The sequence below is a fragment of the Thrips palmi genome, unplaced genomic scaffold, assembly GCF_012932325.1.
Source record: "Thrips palmi isolate BJ-2018 unplaced genomic scaffold, TpBJ-2018v1 HiC_scaffold_4, whole genome shotgun sequence".
Lineage (NCBI taxonomy): Eukaryota > Metazoa > Arthropoda > Insecta > Thysanoptera > Thripidae > Thrips > Thrips palmi.
In genome coordinates, this window is record NW_023144631.1 from 2350355 (window position 1) to 2366498 (window position 16144).

The following is a 16144-nucleotide window of genomic DNA, read 5'->3' on the forward strand; positions in this document are numbered from 1 at the left end:
CCTGCCGCCCCGCGCCCCCAGGCAGCCCTGCGCCGTCATTCGACGCCAAGCCTCGGCCGGGGACGCGCCTCGCCCCCACCAGGCCTCCACCCTCGCAACGTAGCGGAGCAGCAGCGGCGCGGCAGCGGCGCGGACGCACGCCTCGACGCCAGCGGGCAGCAGGTGAGCAGCACCATGGCAGCGACGTGGCAGCGAACTGGGGGGTTGTGCTCACTTTGAAGTTCGCCGATTTTCCTTGTCCTTGACAAGTCGAGGGAGTGCCGTCTAGTGTCAGACGACAAGGCGGCGCTTCTAGAGGAAGGGTTGCCGACCCAGCACTGTGTGTCATGCAATTGTTTCGACGGGGGTTAGAACTCCAGCCCGCGTAGATACCCAACAGCTAGCTCCGATGCCCTCGGTTGGATGCATTCGTCAATGAACGTTGACAGAGGGCGTTGTTGGTTCTTGCATCATGCCGTGCGCCTCGGTGGGGTAGCTCAGGCTGCAGGGGGAGTGCAACAGCCCGACAGGGTACGGCCTTGCCGCCTTGCCTCGGGTGTTCGTGCCGAGAGGTTGCCGATTGTTACGTAGACGTCGGTTGACTTACAGACGCAACCTGCAGGGCCTTTTGGTGTGCCCGGGTCACCGACCTCTCCGTTGGTTCATGCCTTCTGGTGATCAATCAGTTGCATGGGCGTGTTTCGGAAACTATTCCTGAGCCGGTGCCCTGAGACTTTGTCTAGTCAGTGACGTCAATAATGTGGAATGAATCGTTCTGTGAATGGTGCATGCAAATTAATCGTACGTTGCCCGGTCCTTGTCCTTTGCCATCCTGAGAGCTCACTCAAAACTCGAAGCCAGGTCTTGCTGTTTGTTATGACTTCCATTTACAAGAGCTCACATTCTCGAACAGCGAGGCAGTTTGTTGTAGATACGCGGGCCCGCCCGTTTGGTACAACAAGCCCTTTGTCTGTGCGAATCAATCGGCGAATCGAAAATCGAAGAGACGCTAATCGAATGATGCGCCGGGTTAACGCGAATAGCCCCTGCGGCTTGCGGTCAGGCGGGCCACCACCACCACAACAACAACGCAGAAACGCCCGGCGGAACGAAAGGCATCCCCAATTTCAAAGAATCTCTCTTTCCGTGACTCATCGCTTTTACGGGCGCGCCGCGTGTGTTGTATCCGGGCGGCAATTTGGCATGCAACGGCATTACAGCGTTACGGGCAAGGAAATGGTTGGGTTGGTGCGCCTGCGACCTGCAGCGCAGCCAGCGCGCGCTTTCGGTTCGGACCTCGTTATCCACTGTTGGCGGCCCTGCAGCGTGATGATCGTGATGAATCGGCCAAGGGGTAACTTGCTACCGTTTTTGCCCATCCCGCCGCGCCCAAAGGCTCCGCCCCGCGCCGCCCCGCCCAAGCGGAGGCACACGATCGCGTGTGACGAGGCTTCACGTGGCGGCGTGACGGCGTGAGTCACATCGTGACAGCGTGACAGCGTCACAGAGGGGAAGGAAAAAAGCAGGGCACATCTCGGAAATAAAGTGGCATCGCGCGGAGCGGCGGAGCGGCGGAACGTCGGAACAGCGAACGGCACGCCGTGCACGCCGTGTGCCCCACTGCCGGAGGCCGGGAGGCCGCGGAGGTCAGAGTCAGGGCGGCGACAGGCCCGCGGAGCGCCCTGCAGCACACTCAGTGAGTCCGAGAGCCTTTTTCGTCTCTCTCTGTCACACTCGTGGGGCGTCCCGTGTGGGTGCGAGAGAGACAGTGACGGAAACGACTCTCGGAATCCGCTTGCAATCTGCAGACGCTCTCGTGCACTGTCACTAAAAGTTCGCAAAAAAGGGACCTTTTTCACGCTTGGTAAACGAGAACACTTCACCTGCTAGTAGTCTTTGAATTCCAGACCGACCCATTCCTGAGTAGGTTATTATTTTCATTTCCTAGACAATGGTTTGTCCGAAAGTGCCCTGGCGGTCGCCTGGCGGTGTGCGGGGCGCCAGTGTTGTCCCCCTCGTTTGTCAGAGGCCCCCGCCGACGCTCGCCGACACCCTCCACGCGTTCCCACGCCATTGAGAGCGCACCGCACCGCGCGGCGTGGCGGACAAGCCAAGCAGGCGAAGCAGTGCACCACCATCATGGTGGGCCAAGGCAAAGGACGATGCCGTGCCGTGTGGGTGGCCGATGGCGCGCGCGCGTGTGTGTCGGTGTGTGTGTCGGTGTGTGTGTGTTCATTATTCATGGGGTATCGATTGTATCCGAGAGGGATGCGACGCCACTGCTTCAACGGCGGCGGCACGGCCGGACAGACTACTCGAGGATCGCGTCGTTAGTTAGGCAGGAAAAGGTTTGGGCAGTAGACCGCTTCCGACCAGAATGCTTCGGCGCTCTGTCTCCCTCGTACCCTGCGCCCCTTGAGTGTGAGTGAGAGAGACGCTGTGCGAGGGCGCTGCTCGAAACCGGCTTGCTGCCAGCCCGACAGCCCGGCACAGGACGAGGCAGGAGGCCCACTGGAAATGGTCGGTTTCGAGCGCGTTTTATGGTTTTGTGGTGCGGCCTACAAAGTCGCCTCCGCAATCCACCGACGGCCTCCTGCCTGCCGCGGTGCGCGGGGGCCTCGCCTCGCATCCAGTGCTGCGAGCCACCCTTGGCCGCCGAGGCATGCCTTGGCGGACCTGAGCCCCGAGGGGGTGTTTATTTTGTTGTTGTTGTTGTTGTTGTTGTTGTTGTTGGTGGTGGTGTTGGCGCGCTGTTGTTGTTGCTGCTGGGGTTTCCCTTCTTTCCGTCGTCGTTGTCTGCCCCGTGCGGTGCGGTGGGGAGGGGATTTTTGTCGGGCGGTGGCGCCGCAACATGCAAGCGTCTTCTCACGCCCTCATTGCTGCGACGCCCTGCCCCTCCCCCGTCCTCCCCGTCCCCCGAATAAGGCCCCCCGAGAAGGAGACTGAATAATAGAGTAGGTTTGTGTCACTCCTCGGCACGCCGGTCAAGTTCATGACCGAGGCGAGCGGGGCCTTCGACGCGCACGCCAGCAGAGGGCACGGACGGCCGCCAGCCTCGCCGCCGGCCTCGCCGTCAGCCGACGGGGTGCTCTGGCGTCTGGCGGCGAATCCAGGGAAGTGAAGGGCAGTGGCCGGCCGGGGGTGCCCGTCGACGCCTTGACCCAGTGCTCGGCCGCGGCGTCTCGGAGCAGGCCGACGAGGCCGACCTTGTCGTGCGCGTCGTGCGGAGTGCGCCCTGGGCCGCGGCCCTCGACAAGGACTGGCAAAGCAAACACCGCCCGCCTGTGATTGGCGCTTCGTGCTCGGTGCTTCGTGCTCGGCGCGCCACTGGAAGGCGCGGGAAGAAAGAATTAATTCCGGGCTGCTTTGGCAGTGGCCAGTGTTTGGAGCCGCTCGAGGCGTCACGCCGCGCCGACGGCTCGCTCGTGCAGGTCTCCGTGGCGAGCGAGCGATCTGCGTCGACGCGCACCTCCGGTTCGGCCTCGGCTCCAGGACGTTCCAGCAGTTATCAGTGTGGGGCTGCGCGGGCAGCGGCCACACCAGCAGCAATGAGGGGGCAGCGACCCTCCAATCAATACCATGCACACACACGCACACACACCAGCACACACCAACGTGCCCGTATCGCCAAACGGGGGCCCGGGTTATACACAGCGGAAGCTCTTGCCGGGGGCGGGGCGGAAAAGGGGAGGGGGCGTTTTGACAGTCCGCGGATCATTCGCAATCAATCCAGCCACCACGCCTTCCGGGCCTGTCGTGGACACCGGGCACGGTGGCGGATTACAGGGTTGGGTTGCCCACCGCCGCCAGGAGTTGTTGACCAGCACCGCAGCCTGGCTGTAGGCAACCCTAGCGGCAGGCTGGGTGCCACGGCGGGGGCGTTGTGTTGTGCGGTGGATGTGTCTGTCGAACGCCGTATCGACGTGACTGGCGTGACGACCGTGACGCGCCGTGACGCGCCGTGACGCGGCGTCTTGGACGGGCGTCTTGGACGGGTCACGCGAGTGGCGGCTGGCGGCGCGGACGGCGCGGATCGCCTACAGCGCGAGACGACGAACCTCACCGGCGTACGGGTGTCGTTCGCTAACAGGAAATCTGTCAGTGCCGAACCGGGATGCACGTCACTGCTCCGCGCGTCGCTCGCCGCTCGTCCCTGGCCGCTGGGGCACTGCACACTGAAGACGAGTCGTTTCGCCGCCGTCTCCCTCGCACTCGTGGCGCGTCCCGTCGGCGACGAGAACGTGCTGTGCATGAGCATGCTGTGGCGCGCGCCGCCGCCAAGGACGCCAAGGACGCGCTCCAGCTGCAGCCAGCCGGATATAAACTCCGTCCCGCAAACGGGCCTGTCCCTGTCCCTGCTGTCACTGAGAATTTGGCCAAGTTTCACTCGACACCCGCCTCGCCCCGCCCCGCCCCGCCCCAAGCGGCCTAGGCCCGCCCTTGCCTTCCGTGTTTTGGCGTTTTGATGGGGCTGCATAACAGCCGCAGTTGCTCCGCCAGGGGGCCGGGGTGGCCGAGGTGGGCCGAGGTGGGCCGAGGTGGGCCGGGGTGGCCGAGGTGGGCCGGGGTGGCCGAGGTGGGCCGAGGTGGGCCGAGGGGCCGGGGGGCCGGGGGGCTGCGTGGCCGCCTGCAAGTCTGGGGGAGGGGGAGGGTCGCGGGGGTGCGGTGGGGGCGGTTGGGGCGTCCCCCAATAAAATATATCCGCCTTTTTCTGGCCTTCCCTCCTTCCCTCCTTGTCGGTCTAGTGATGCGCCGCAGACTGAAGCAGACCAATGACGCGGCGGCAGACGCACGCGGCCCGCGCAAACCGCATGGCGTGGCGGTGTGGTTGGCAGTGTATCCACAATGCAGCCTCAGTCCTCCCGGACGCGGCACGCGGCATGAGGCTGCTGCTGCTGCTGGAGGCGACCGGTGGCCGCTCCTCGGACAGTTGTGTCCGGCCTGGCGGCGCGGCGGCACGGCACGGCACGGTGCTGGCGCGGGGAGTTTGGAGGCCGCGGCGGCGTGCGGGACTGCAGGGCCGCCGAGGCGACGGCGACGGGCCCCGACGGGCCGCCGCAGAACCATACGGAACAATGTATGTTTACCGATCGATGCTAACGGCGCGTCGCGGAGGCAGACACGCGGACACGCAGACACGCGCGGGGGCGGCGCGCGGGGGCGGCGGGCGGCGGCGGCACTATAAGGGCCGGGGGTACGTTCTACTTGCTTCCATCGTCCGTGGGCGGGGCGGCGGGGCGCACGGGACGGGCCGGGCGGGTTGCAGGTAAAACACACATTCATTTTATTGCCCCCCGCTTGCACACACGACGCTATCCGCCGTCGTTCCGAGACGCAAAACGGACTGGCAACGACGTCGAGGCCAAAGGGGCCAAACGGTGTGCTCGGGCGGGGTGAATGGCTGGGCCTTCGCGGATGGGAGGGCCGAAGGGAAGGGTTGATGGAAGGCCTAAGTGGCAGCCTCATTACCCTCCCCGATGCAGTCCCTGCAGTCGGCCACGCGCATCCAGCCAGCCAGCACGCGGTCCACTGCACATCGCTACCTCTCTTTCTCTCTCTCTCTCTCTCTCTCCCCCGCACGCTTGCGGGACGCCCCGAGAGCGCGAGAGAGAAAGCGACGGCAGCGGGGTTCGGAATCAGCCGGCAGACGAAAGCGGTTAAGTGGTTAAGCCCACTCTGCCAATACGCCGGGCTAGATTGCAGCCCACCTGAGGCGCTGGGGTGCGCGCGGGGAGGGAGCGGACGGGACAAGTGCGTGGCCCAGGCGTGGCCGCATCGCCGCATCGACCACCAGACCAGGGCGGCCACGGCGACAACGCCTGCACGTGCTGACGGTGCCGACGACAACGACCAGACTCAAGCCGTTGTGCCGGTGGCCTGGCGCTGCGGTGCCGTGTCTCCTTGGGGGCGGCGGGAGCAGGCGGGAGCATTGAAATGAAAGATTCGAAGGCACTGCCGGGTCCGCGTCGGCCGACGCGCTCGCCTGCTCTCCCTGCGCGTGTCGACTGTCGGCGTGGGCGTGGGGCTTCCCCGCCGAGCGGTGCACATGCCAAAGCTTCTTACGCGCGTGCTGCCCCTCCCCCACCCCTCCCCGCCCACGCTTTAGGCGCGCGGCGCGCACGGCGGGACCCACGGCGGCGGCCGGCAGCGGGGAGCGCCTGGCTGGGCAGGCAGGCCCGCCACACTGGGGCGTGCGACGGGACAGTCCGCTTCGCAGGCGCTAGAGCGCTCTGCAGTCTGGGCCTCGTGTACCTGGGTGCCTCGGCCATGACGACAACCCTTGGATCTCACGTGCCGATTTCGCGGCGCAGACCAGCGAGCGGCGAAGCAAGCCAAGCGACCAACTTGAGGCAACTTCTCCGGTGGGCTGCGGTACTCCACCGCCCTGCCGCTGCGTAGCGCCGCCGTGCCGAAAACGAGATACCGCTACTCTCGAATCAGATTCGAGGCAAACTTTGCCTTCATGTGTTTGGCACCCATTAGCAACATGGGCCGGCGAGTTTCGGCCTCGGCGGCAGGGAACTCCGTTCGGAGCGTGAGGCGCCGAGGCAACGCTGGCGTGCAGCGACGAGCCGTGACGGGCTTCGAGTGGACTCTGCCTTGTTGTGGCAACGAGTTACTCTAAAGTACACCGACCAAGCACCGCCAGCCACAGTCGAATCCCGCAGAAAGTCATTTCGCGAGGGGAAGTTAAGCGACAAAAATATTCACCAGGTGGCGCTGTTGGGCTCCAAACGAACTCCAGTCTTACTCTCGCGCCCCGCCGCCCCGCCCCGCTCGCCTAGGGGTGCGTGCTGGCAGTGCTGGGCGGCCGCGCTCGACGTGCCCGCTGGAAACTCAAAACTAATGCTGTCTGTCTCTGTTTCTGCTAAACACCAAACTCTAAACCGTAAAGTACTCGAGCTAAATAAGCAGCATTCGGCTCGGCCTCGCGGCAGTCGCGGCTCTCGCGGGGCGCGCCGTTCCCGGGGCTGGCTGGGGGTGCCGCAGCGACGGGCCCGACGGGGCGTGCAGGCCGTGCAGGCGCGGGGCCTCGGCCTCGGCCACGCCACCCGGGCCTCGGCCGCCATCCCCAGCCCTGCCTTCATCTTGCTAAAACCATGGCCCCGCCTCTCTGGCCTCGGCCGTAACTAAAGATCAAACCAGGGATAAAAGCGAACAGCGAACATGGCCGCCCTGGCGGCCTCAGCTACGGCCTCGGACTCGCCGGGCCCCACGGCCTCGTCCCTCGTCAACGGCGAGCAGCGTGCTGCGGGCAGTGCGGGCAGTGCGGGCCACGCGGCCCCGGCCCCCAACGCCTCTGACGCCGGCCTCGGATTCGCGGCCAGGCAGGGGCCGGCGTCCTTCTTGACGGCCTCGGACATCAACGGACACGTCGCGGCGGTAAGGTCGGCCTAGTCGGCGTGTCGGCCTCGGCGGAGAGGCCCTCGTCGTCGATGGTGGGAGGAGGAAGGGTGCTTCGCGGATCGAGATCCCCATTTTCTTTCCGCTAATCTGTGGCACGGCCGGCAGGCCGTTTACGAGGCCTCACCGCGGTAATTCGCCGTGGACTACTTAGCAGTGGCGCGGAGAGGAGAGGCTCGGCCGCGCAATTGCTGCGAGCCAATCAGCCGCACGCCACGCAGCGAGGGAGGGGAGGGGAGGGGGGACGCCGCAGTCGGAGGGGAGGGGCCGCGAAAGGGAAAGCCAGCGTGGCGGAGGGCCGTGGAGGGCCGTGGAGGGCCGCGGAGGGCGAGGCCGGGCGGGCGACGGTATGCTGTGTCCTGACCTCGTGGAGCCCCCTTCGCCGTGAGACAGCAGTCAAAATATGGAATAGATTTTTATTCGCGCGGCAGTGGGGTGGGCCCCAGGGTGGGGCCCCCTAGGGGTGGCCGGGGGAGGGGCGGCGGGGTGGCAGTGTGGTGGGGGCACCGTGGGGCGCGGCGGGCCGGGCAGAGGATGTAACGGAATGGTACGACGGCCTACAAAGCTTTGCCCCGCCCGCCCCCGCCGCGCCGCGCCCAGCCCGGTGCCTCCCGCGCGCGCCACCCCGTCGCACGCCCGCCGCGTCCCACACGAGGGTCACTGAGGAGGCCGAGACGCGTCCACAACACGACCCCTTTCCGTTGCAGAACTCAGCGGGGCAGCCGCAGTACAAGCAGGCGTCCCTGGTCGGCATCCAGCAGGCCTCGCCGCCCTACAGCCCCAGCAGCTACCAGCAGTCTCCCCCACCCCCACCGCGCAACAACAACAACTACAGCCAACAACAACAATTTCAGCAGCAACTAAGCGAGCAGTTGTACCAGAGGCAGTACACTTCCCCTCAACCCCAGCAGGCCAAGCAGCCCCCGCAGCAGCAGAGGTCTTTACCTTCGCCGCCGTCCGCCGCCGTCAACCAGGTCCCTAACCAGGTCCCCAACCAGGCCTCCAACCAGGTCCCCAACCAGGTCTCCAACCAGCTCGCGCCCCAGGCCGGCCACAACCAGCAGCTATCGCCACGGGGCCAGCAGCGCGTCCCTCCGCCTCAGCAACTTCCCCAAGCCGCGTACCCAAGGCCTCCCAGCCAAGGCTACCAACAGCAGCAACCACAACAACAACACCAACAGCAGCAACAAAGTGCGGCGCCTAACCGGTACCCGCCGACGCAGTTCCAGCCGCAGCAGCAGTACCAGCAGCAATACCCGCAGCAGTACGCCTTCCAGAACTACAACCACCACCCTCAGACGGAGCAGAAGCCGCCCCAGCCACCGCCGCCGCAGCAGGGAACGCCTCAGCGACAGCGCCCGCCACCGCTGACGCAGCTGCAGCAACTGCAGCAGCAGCACTCCGTGCAGAGTCCCCCGAGCAGCCCCAGCGCGTGGAAGCCGCCGAGCAGGCCGCCGTCGTCCCTGGGCGACCCGGGCACGCCCACGCGCTCCCAGTCCTTCCTGCTCGGCACGCCGCCAGCCTCGCCGCCGTCGAGGTCACCGCCGTCCGGGCAGGTCGCCGCGGGGCCGCGCAGGGCCGCCACGTCCGCGGAGCAGCAGCAGCCGCTGCAGCCGCCTCTGCAGCCAGCACTCGGCTGGGCGCGCGTCCGCAGCAGGCTCGTCGCGCACGCGGACATGGACGGCGGAGGGCAGCCGGGGCCGCCGGGGCCGCAGGGGCCGCAGGGGCCGCAGCAACAGGGCATGCCGCCGAGGATGCCGATGAACCAGCCGCCGCGGCCCGGACCGCCTGGGCCGCCCGGACCCCCCGGCCAGTACCCCGGCCCAGGGCCCGGGCAGTTCATGAAGCAGCAGCCGCCATTCCAAGGCCAGGGCCAGGGCCAGGGTGGCCCGCGGCCCGACCTCACCAACCGCATGCCCATGCCGGGGCAGCAGGGCCCGCCGCAGGGCTACCCAGGGCCGCCGCAAGGCATGCGGCCTATGCAGCCCATGCAGCCCATGCAGCCCATGCAGCGGCCGCCCTACAGGCCACAGGGCCCACCAGGTCCACAAGGCCCGCAGGGTCCACAGGGGGAGGGCGACCCGCGCATGCCGCGGCCCTTCGAGCGCACGGACAGCGTGATGCGCGGCGACCCCCGCATGCTCATCAGGGGACCGCCGCCTGGGCCTGGGGGCGGCCCTGGGGGTGGGCCCGGGGGCGGCCCAGGACCCGGGTACCAAATGGCCAAGCCCAACGTGGACCGGAGGAGCGTGGATGATGACGAGGACGTGGTCACGGTGCAGCGGGGGCCGCCCTATCCGAACAGAGCTCCACCGGGTCAGCAGCTCGGCCCGGGGCCCGGACAACCCGGACAGTTTGGACAGCCCGGTCAACCCGGACAACCTGGACAACCCGGACAGCAACCTCTTGGCATGGGCAGAGGCCAGCCCATGCGCAACGGCGCGCCACCAGGACCTCCAGGACCTCCAGGACAGCAGGGCGAAGGTGGCCCCCTCTCCAGGCCGCCCAGCGCGGGGTCGGCGGGGCCTCACGGAGGAATGGACCCCAGCCTGGCGGCCAAGCCCCCACCGGGGCCTCCTCGCCAGCAGCAGCAGCCCCTGCGGTCGTCCTTCGAGGAGGACAGACCGTCGTCCGGGGGAGGCGCCGGCAGGTTAGGTGGCGCCGTCAACAACCAGCCGGGCGGCCAGACGAACGGGATGCGGCCCGCCAACCCCCTGCAGAACGCGCCGCCCAACTTCCCCCTCAACACCACCTTCACCAAGGAGTCGAGCGAGCGCGTGCTCCAGGGCCCGCCCCAGGGCCCGCCCCAGCAGCCGCCGGCCGCCTTCAAGCCCGAAGACAGGAGAGAGCCGGACCGGTGGACGGCGCGGCCCGCGGCCGACGCGAGCGGCGTGGACCTACCGAGAAGACCGGAGCCGCCCTTCAAGCTGGCCACCGAGAGGTCCTTCGACAACGCCAACGCGAGCAGGGTCCTGGGCGAGGCGACGAGGGAACGACCGCCGAGCGCGTCGGGAGACAGGAACGCCCCAGCCTCCCTCACCAACGGCATCTCCAGCAAGATCGTGGAGCGGACGCCCGGCGTGCGGACGTCGCCCGGCGCCGCGGACGCGCACAAGGCAGGCTCAGGTGAGTGCAGTGGAGTGCAGTGCTCCCTCGCGAGGCGTGTGGCTGTTAAGCCGCCGCGCATGCGAACACACTCGGGCTCGGAGGCGCAGAGAAAAGGTAAGGTCGCGGTGACCCTGAGGGTGGCGAGGGTGACCCCGCGAAGGAGGAGGAGAGGTGGAGCGGCCTTGCCCCGAGCAATAACAAACTGACTCCGCATCATTCTTTTTCCAGATGGAGACCACGATAGCGGAGTGGATGAGTCGACCCAGGGCAGGGTGAGTACCCAGGACCCGTTGCCGTCGGCCCTTCGGGGAGCAATAAATAGAGTTTCGGCTTGACACCCGCTTTCACCTGTCGCAGGACGTGAACGGGGCGATGGCGCCCGCCAAGCTCCCCATCAAGCCGAGGGGCAGGCCCCGGGAGACGCGCGGCCCGCGCGACCCCAGCGCGCCCCCGGCCACCGGCGGGGACCTCTCGCCGCTCAAGTCGCCCCTCAAGTCGCCCAGGTCCGCGTCGCAGTCCGTGCCCAGGACTCCGGACGGCGCGGCCAAAAGTAAGGGTCCGGATTGAGGACGGCAAAGGCGAGTTTGACGCGAACCTTTTGGCGTAACTGTCTGTCCGCCCTTCCCGCAGAGCTGCCGATGAACAAGATCCAGGTGGGCGCGGCGCCGTCGCCCAACCTGAAGACGGTGAGGTCCAAGATCGGGTCGCTGCAGAACGCGGCCTACAAGCCGGGCGGCGGCCGCGTCAAGATCGAGAGCAGGAAGCTGGAGTGGAAGGCGGCGCCCAAGATCGAGGCCCTCAACGACACCTACGTCCCGCGCGGCGGCGACAAGAAGGTACAAATGAGAAGAAAAAAGGTATAGTGCTTTAAGGGAAATCCTTTTGTTTAATTTCTTGTTCACTCCTGTTTGGGCCAGATTGAGCAGAAAAAGCTTATCTGGAATGCCAAGTCCAAGATCGGGTCCCTGGACAACACGGCCCACAAGCCGGGCGGAGGGGACAAGAAGATCGAATCGGTGAAGCTGGACTTCAAGGACAAGGCCAAGCCAAAGATCGGCTCCAAGGACAACATGACACACAAGCCTGGCGGGGGCAAGGTCAAGGTGAGAGCAGTTTTGCGTTTTTTAAATAATTTTTTCAACTTTTTTACTCTTTTGGTGATGAAGAATGTGCATGCCAGCTACATCTTTTTGAAAAGAATTTCAGCCTCCTAGAAACTGCATATTTTTGCCATTGTTTTGAAAGTACGAGAAATGATACTGTAGTAAACAAAACCGGGAGCGCCCCTACGGTTTTGCATGCATTTTTCCACAAAAATCCCAGATGTCAGTTTTGTAAAAATTCTTCATTTTTTGGGCATTGAAGCACTCGCAGCATGCGCAGGATCAGTGCGGCTCGTCATCCACCCCCCAGCGCCCCCCCCCCCTCTCTCCCCCTTTCTCTGGCGACGAGCCCGCACTGATCCTGGAGCGTCATATTTCCACGCAGGAAGGCGACGCGTAGGGCGTAGCCACGGCGCCACCGCCACCGAGCAGCCATGCCGCCACGCCGCCCTGCAGGGCCTTGGCAGGGCTCGGCACGGCCCTGCTGCCTCAGCCTCCAGGAGCAGGAGCGACGCGGGGCGACGCGTCCGCGGCCAGGGCCTTGTGGTCGATGACGAGCACGACCGGGCCGACGTGGCCGAGGCGGGGCCGAGGCGTGTGGCCGACTCACCTCATTAACTTGTATCTAACCGTCCATCCGTCGACTTCGCTTCTCATAGGACCAATAACTGTAGACAAAACGAATCTCACCGAGACATTCCAGACTCACACGACGACTAAGATGATGATTAACATGACGTACCCGCTGTGCAGCATGACGTCGTTCTCGGTTTACTTTATTGTATCACCGCTCCCGGTAGCTTTGTCGTGCTTTATGTAATTAATTATTCTGCATTATTGTTAGAGTTTCTTTTTTTAATACGTCGTGGTATCAGATTGACTTTTTTGGTAGATTTTTAAAGGCTGCCTCAAGAGGTCTCTCGTGAAAGTCTTTCTTATGTTAGTGTATTGTAAAAACTTTTCTTTACATTTAATGACAAACGATTACCTAATTTACGTGATCTCCTTCATAGTAAACAAGTAATAAGTAACCTCATTGTGACCTCTGTATTTTTCTATTTTTCTTTTCGTAGTGTCATTTAGACCTTTTTGTACAACCCGTTCCATAAAAGGTAAACTTTAAGAGCACCAAAAGGTACATAAAATGGTAGCTTTAGGTTTTCTTTGCCGAGTAAAAACTCCCTGTCGGTGTGTCCAATACTGCAGAGAGACGCGTGAATGTACGGTGGGGTCAGATTTTGGGGCCAGATGTTGGTTGGGCTGCCTACCCGGAGCTAGGGACCCCGGAGCTTGTCGGGCGCCGCTCGGCTTCTTTTGGGAAAGGGAAACGGAAATCAAACCTCTGATACCACATCAAGTATGACAAAATTGTCTCAACTCAACTCAATAAAAAATAATCACAAAACACCCAATTGTTTTTATTTTACTGCTGATGCAGAATTTTTTTTTACTAAAGGGTAGGCCTAACATGCAATGAAACAAACCATAGAGAGGTAAGTTATTTTTTCGACTGTCTTGGCACACCCTTTAGAATCTAAATTGCCTCGGCAAAAAGTGTAGCAAATACTGACTAATCTCTGTCTGTATAAAGGTGACATTGACCTAACTGCACCGAACTAACTGCACCCGAGGAAGATTATGTCCGCACTGCACGAGTTCGCTTACAATAATTATGAGTTAAATAGTCATTTGTTACAAAACTAATCCTATTTTCAACAGTGGAACCGGTCTTGAGCTTTGTGTAAATGGCGTTTAGTATCACTAAGAAGATGAGAAATAGGTTTACCCTCTAATACACCGAAGCTCTTTTTCAGCACGTGTGTACATAACACTCACATTCTCTCTCTGTCTGTCTGCCGTGTCATCTGGTGTGTGTCTGTCTCTGTTGCGCACTCGTCGGTAGTCGCCCTGTCCCCGGCACCATCAAGCGGGTTGTTGACGTAACGCATTTTTAACGCAGCCGTGACGGGTGGCGGTTCGACTGTGCGTTGCACATGCGATACGTTTGGAACCCTTATTCTTGCTTTTGACCACTGCGAGCCTTCGCGCCGATCCGAACGGTGTAAATACACCCCGCCCCCACCTGTCTGTCTGTGTCTGTCGCACGCAGCCTGCGCGACACGCCCCGCCGAGCCTAACGGTCCTCACCGTCCTGTTACAGATCGAGGACCAGAAGATTGAAGTCAAGGCCCAGAGCAAGATCGGCTCGCTGGACAACGTCAAGCACAAACCCGGCGGCGGCGAGAGGAAGATCTTCGACGACAAGGACTACCTGCGGCAGATGTCGACCCCCAGCGAGCGCGACCCCAGCTCCTGCCGGAGTTCCAGAGCGCCCTCGGAGGGTCGAGCATCCGGCGCCCACGTACGTCTCACTCACTGGGATCCTCGACGAGAAAGTCCAAATTTGCCACCAATTTCAATTATCTGTCTCCTTCCACCCACAGAGTCCCATGCTGAGGTCTCCGTCCATGGCGCGGTCAGAACAGAGCGAGGGCTAAGGACGCGTCGGAGCCGCAGCCTCCCGCCGGCGTCGCCGACGTCCACCCCTCCACCCTCGCCGTCCTTGGGGACCTTTGGGACCGCCCTGCCCTGCCCTGCACCGTGCCATCGCCAACAACAACGCCCTCGACGAGTTCCTGCTCATCTCAGTCATCGTTGTTTTCCGGTCACGGGGAAAACCAGAGAAACAAGACGATTTTGTACTTTGTACCCACGAGTTTTTAGTCGCGCTGTGCGAGCAGCGTGTGTAGCGTTTTGTAACGCATGTTTATCAATAAATGACTTTCGCACTTCCCCTCGCGAGATACGTGAGCTCGACTTGGGGGACTCATGCCCCATTCGCGAGGAGGAGTTTTGTTGTGTAGAATTTTATATAACGTGTTTCGCTTCGTTTCACTGTAAAAAATTTTGACACGAAATTTCTTGTTGTGGCTAGTGAAACGCCCCTTCTTAGTTATACTTCTAATGAATTTCGTGTGCCAGTGGCAATGAAATCTCGTTCGCCATGGCACACGAAATTTTGTTGGCCACTGGCGATCAGAAGGCTTCTTCCTACGCCAAATGGCAATTTTTGAGTCGTGGCGCTGGCAAGGATACTCGGAACCAATATTGTGAACTTTCTAGTTGTGGCGAGGAGAATTCGTCTCGGGCCGATGAAAAAAGCGGCACGAGCGGTCGGCATAGAACCCGAAACTTCAACTTGGATGTCTTGTGCCCTGACCCCTCGGCCACCGCACCGCTGCTTGGCAGAGCGCTCGACGGAGCTTCATCATGGACTCGCGAGGACTAGTCTGGCCACCACCAGGTGCGGCGAAGCAAAGCATCCTTCCCTTAGCCACGACTTGAAATTTCATAACTGTCGTCAGGGTAGGATGCCTTTTCAGTGCCACACCTATGATTTTTCTTCGCCAAGGGGCTGTTAAATTTAAAGTCGTGGCTGAGGGAAGCATCGTTTTGTTAGCCAAGCGGTAAATTTCACGTTTCGAACTTGGAATTTCATAAGCCACTGGCACTATAAATTCACTGTCGCGGTTTGGAAAGTGACCTTTCCATAGCCAGTGGCGCTTTAAACACACTTTCGTGTCTGGCTAAGAAAATTCAAGAAGCCATTGGCTACATAAATTTAATGGTATTTTTTACAGTGTTTATCATAGAGTTTTGAGTTTGTTTCCCTGTCTTACTATACCGCGAGTGCCATTATTATGTACGTAACTTTTAGGTAACTTGTTTTATACTGTTGTAAAACCTATCATTTTGACTTTGACTGCGCTAGTGTATATTCTCCACGAGGAGCAACCAACTTCTCCTGGCTAGAGGCGTTTGTACGATCAGAATGGATGCACATTTTGTCAGCTGATATTGGTGTAAGCCTGACTCACGAAATAAAATTAATGTTAAGGTTTCTTTTATAAGTCTGTACACTAATTGCTGCATAAAATACCTTACCCGCAATTTTTTTGCGTTTCTAACGCAATTTTAGAAAATAAAAATCGCCATTCGATTTTCCTTTTTGTTTTTAAAGAGATAAAGCAAATCCAGTGTAAATCTTTCAGCCTTTGTTTTTCATCATAAATATTGATTAAATTTAATTCTACCTCAAATTTTCCCTTTGTTTATTCATTCTCCCATAAAACCATAAAATTGAGCCCTTCACAATACATATGCGTGGACGCGGCTACTTCTAGAATGACTCATTAACTACGAGACATTCAAGTCCCAGCAAGGGGACCACTGGACTACTGGACCGGCCGCCGCCTGCAGTCAAATGTGCCTTCCGCGCGGAGATAGGGCTGACTGGGGCCTATTCGCAGTGGGAGTTTTGTGTTAATTTTATATAACGTGTTTCGCTTCGTTTTATCATAGAGTTTTGAGGTTGTTTCCCTGTCTACTATACCGCGAGTGCCATTATTATGTACGAACTTTTAGGTACTTGTTTATCTGTTGTAAAACCTATCATTTGACTTTGACTGCGCTAGGTATATTCTCCACGAGGAGCAACAACTTCTCCTGCTAGAGGCGTTTGTACGATCAGATGGATGCACATTCTTGTC

The 16144-nt window shown here is 61.2% G+C and overlaps 1 protein-coding gene across 1 annotated transcript; it reads left to right on the forward strand.

Annotated features, from left to right (window-relative positions):
* Positions 1 to 7146: 7146 nt before the first annotated feature.
* LOC117649504 (basic proline-rich protein-like) lies at positions 7147 to 15697 on the forward strand. Its single transcript, XM_034392373.1, has 9 exons — positions 7147 to 7362; positions 8091 to 8935; positions 9038 to 10509; positions 10720 to 10763; positions 10849 to 11041; positions 11122 to 11327; positions 11409 to 11594; positions 13756 to 13956; positions 14039 to 15697. The coding sequence occupies exons 1-9, from the start codon at positions 7147 to 7149 to the stop codon at positions 14090 to 14092; spliced, it is 3417 nt and encodes a 1138-aa protein (XP_034248264.1). The 3' UTR covers positions 14093 to 15697.
* The last annotated feature ends 447 nt before the right edge of the window (positions 15698 to 16144 follow it).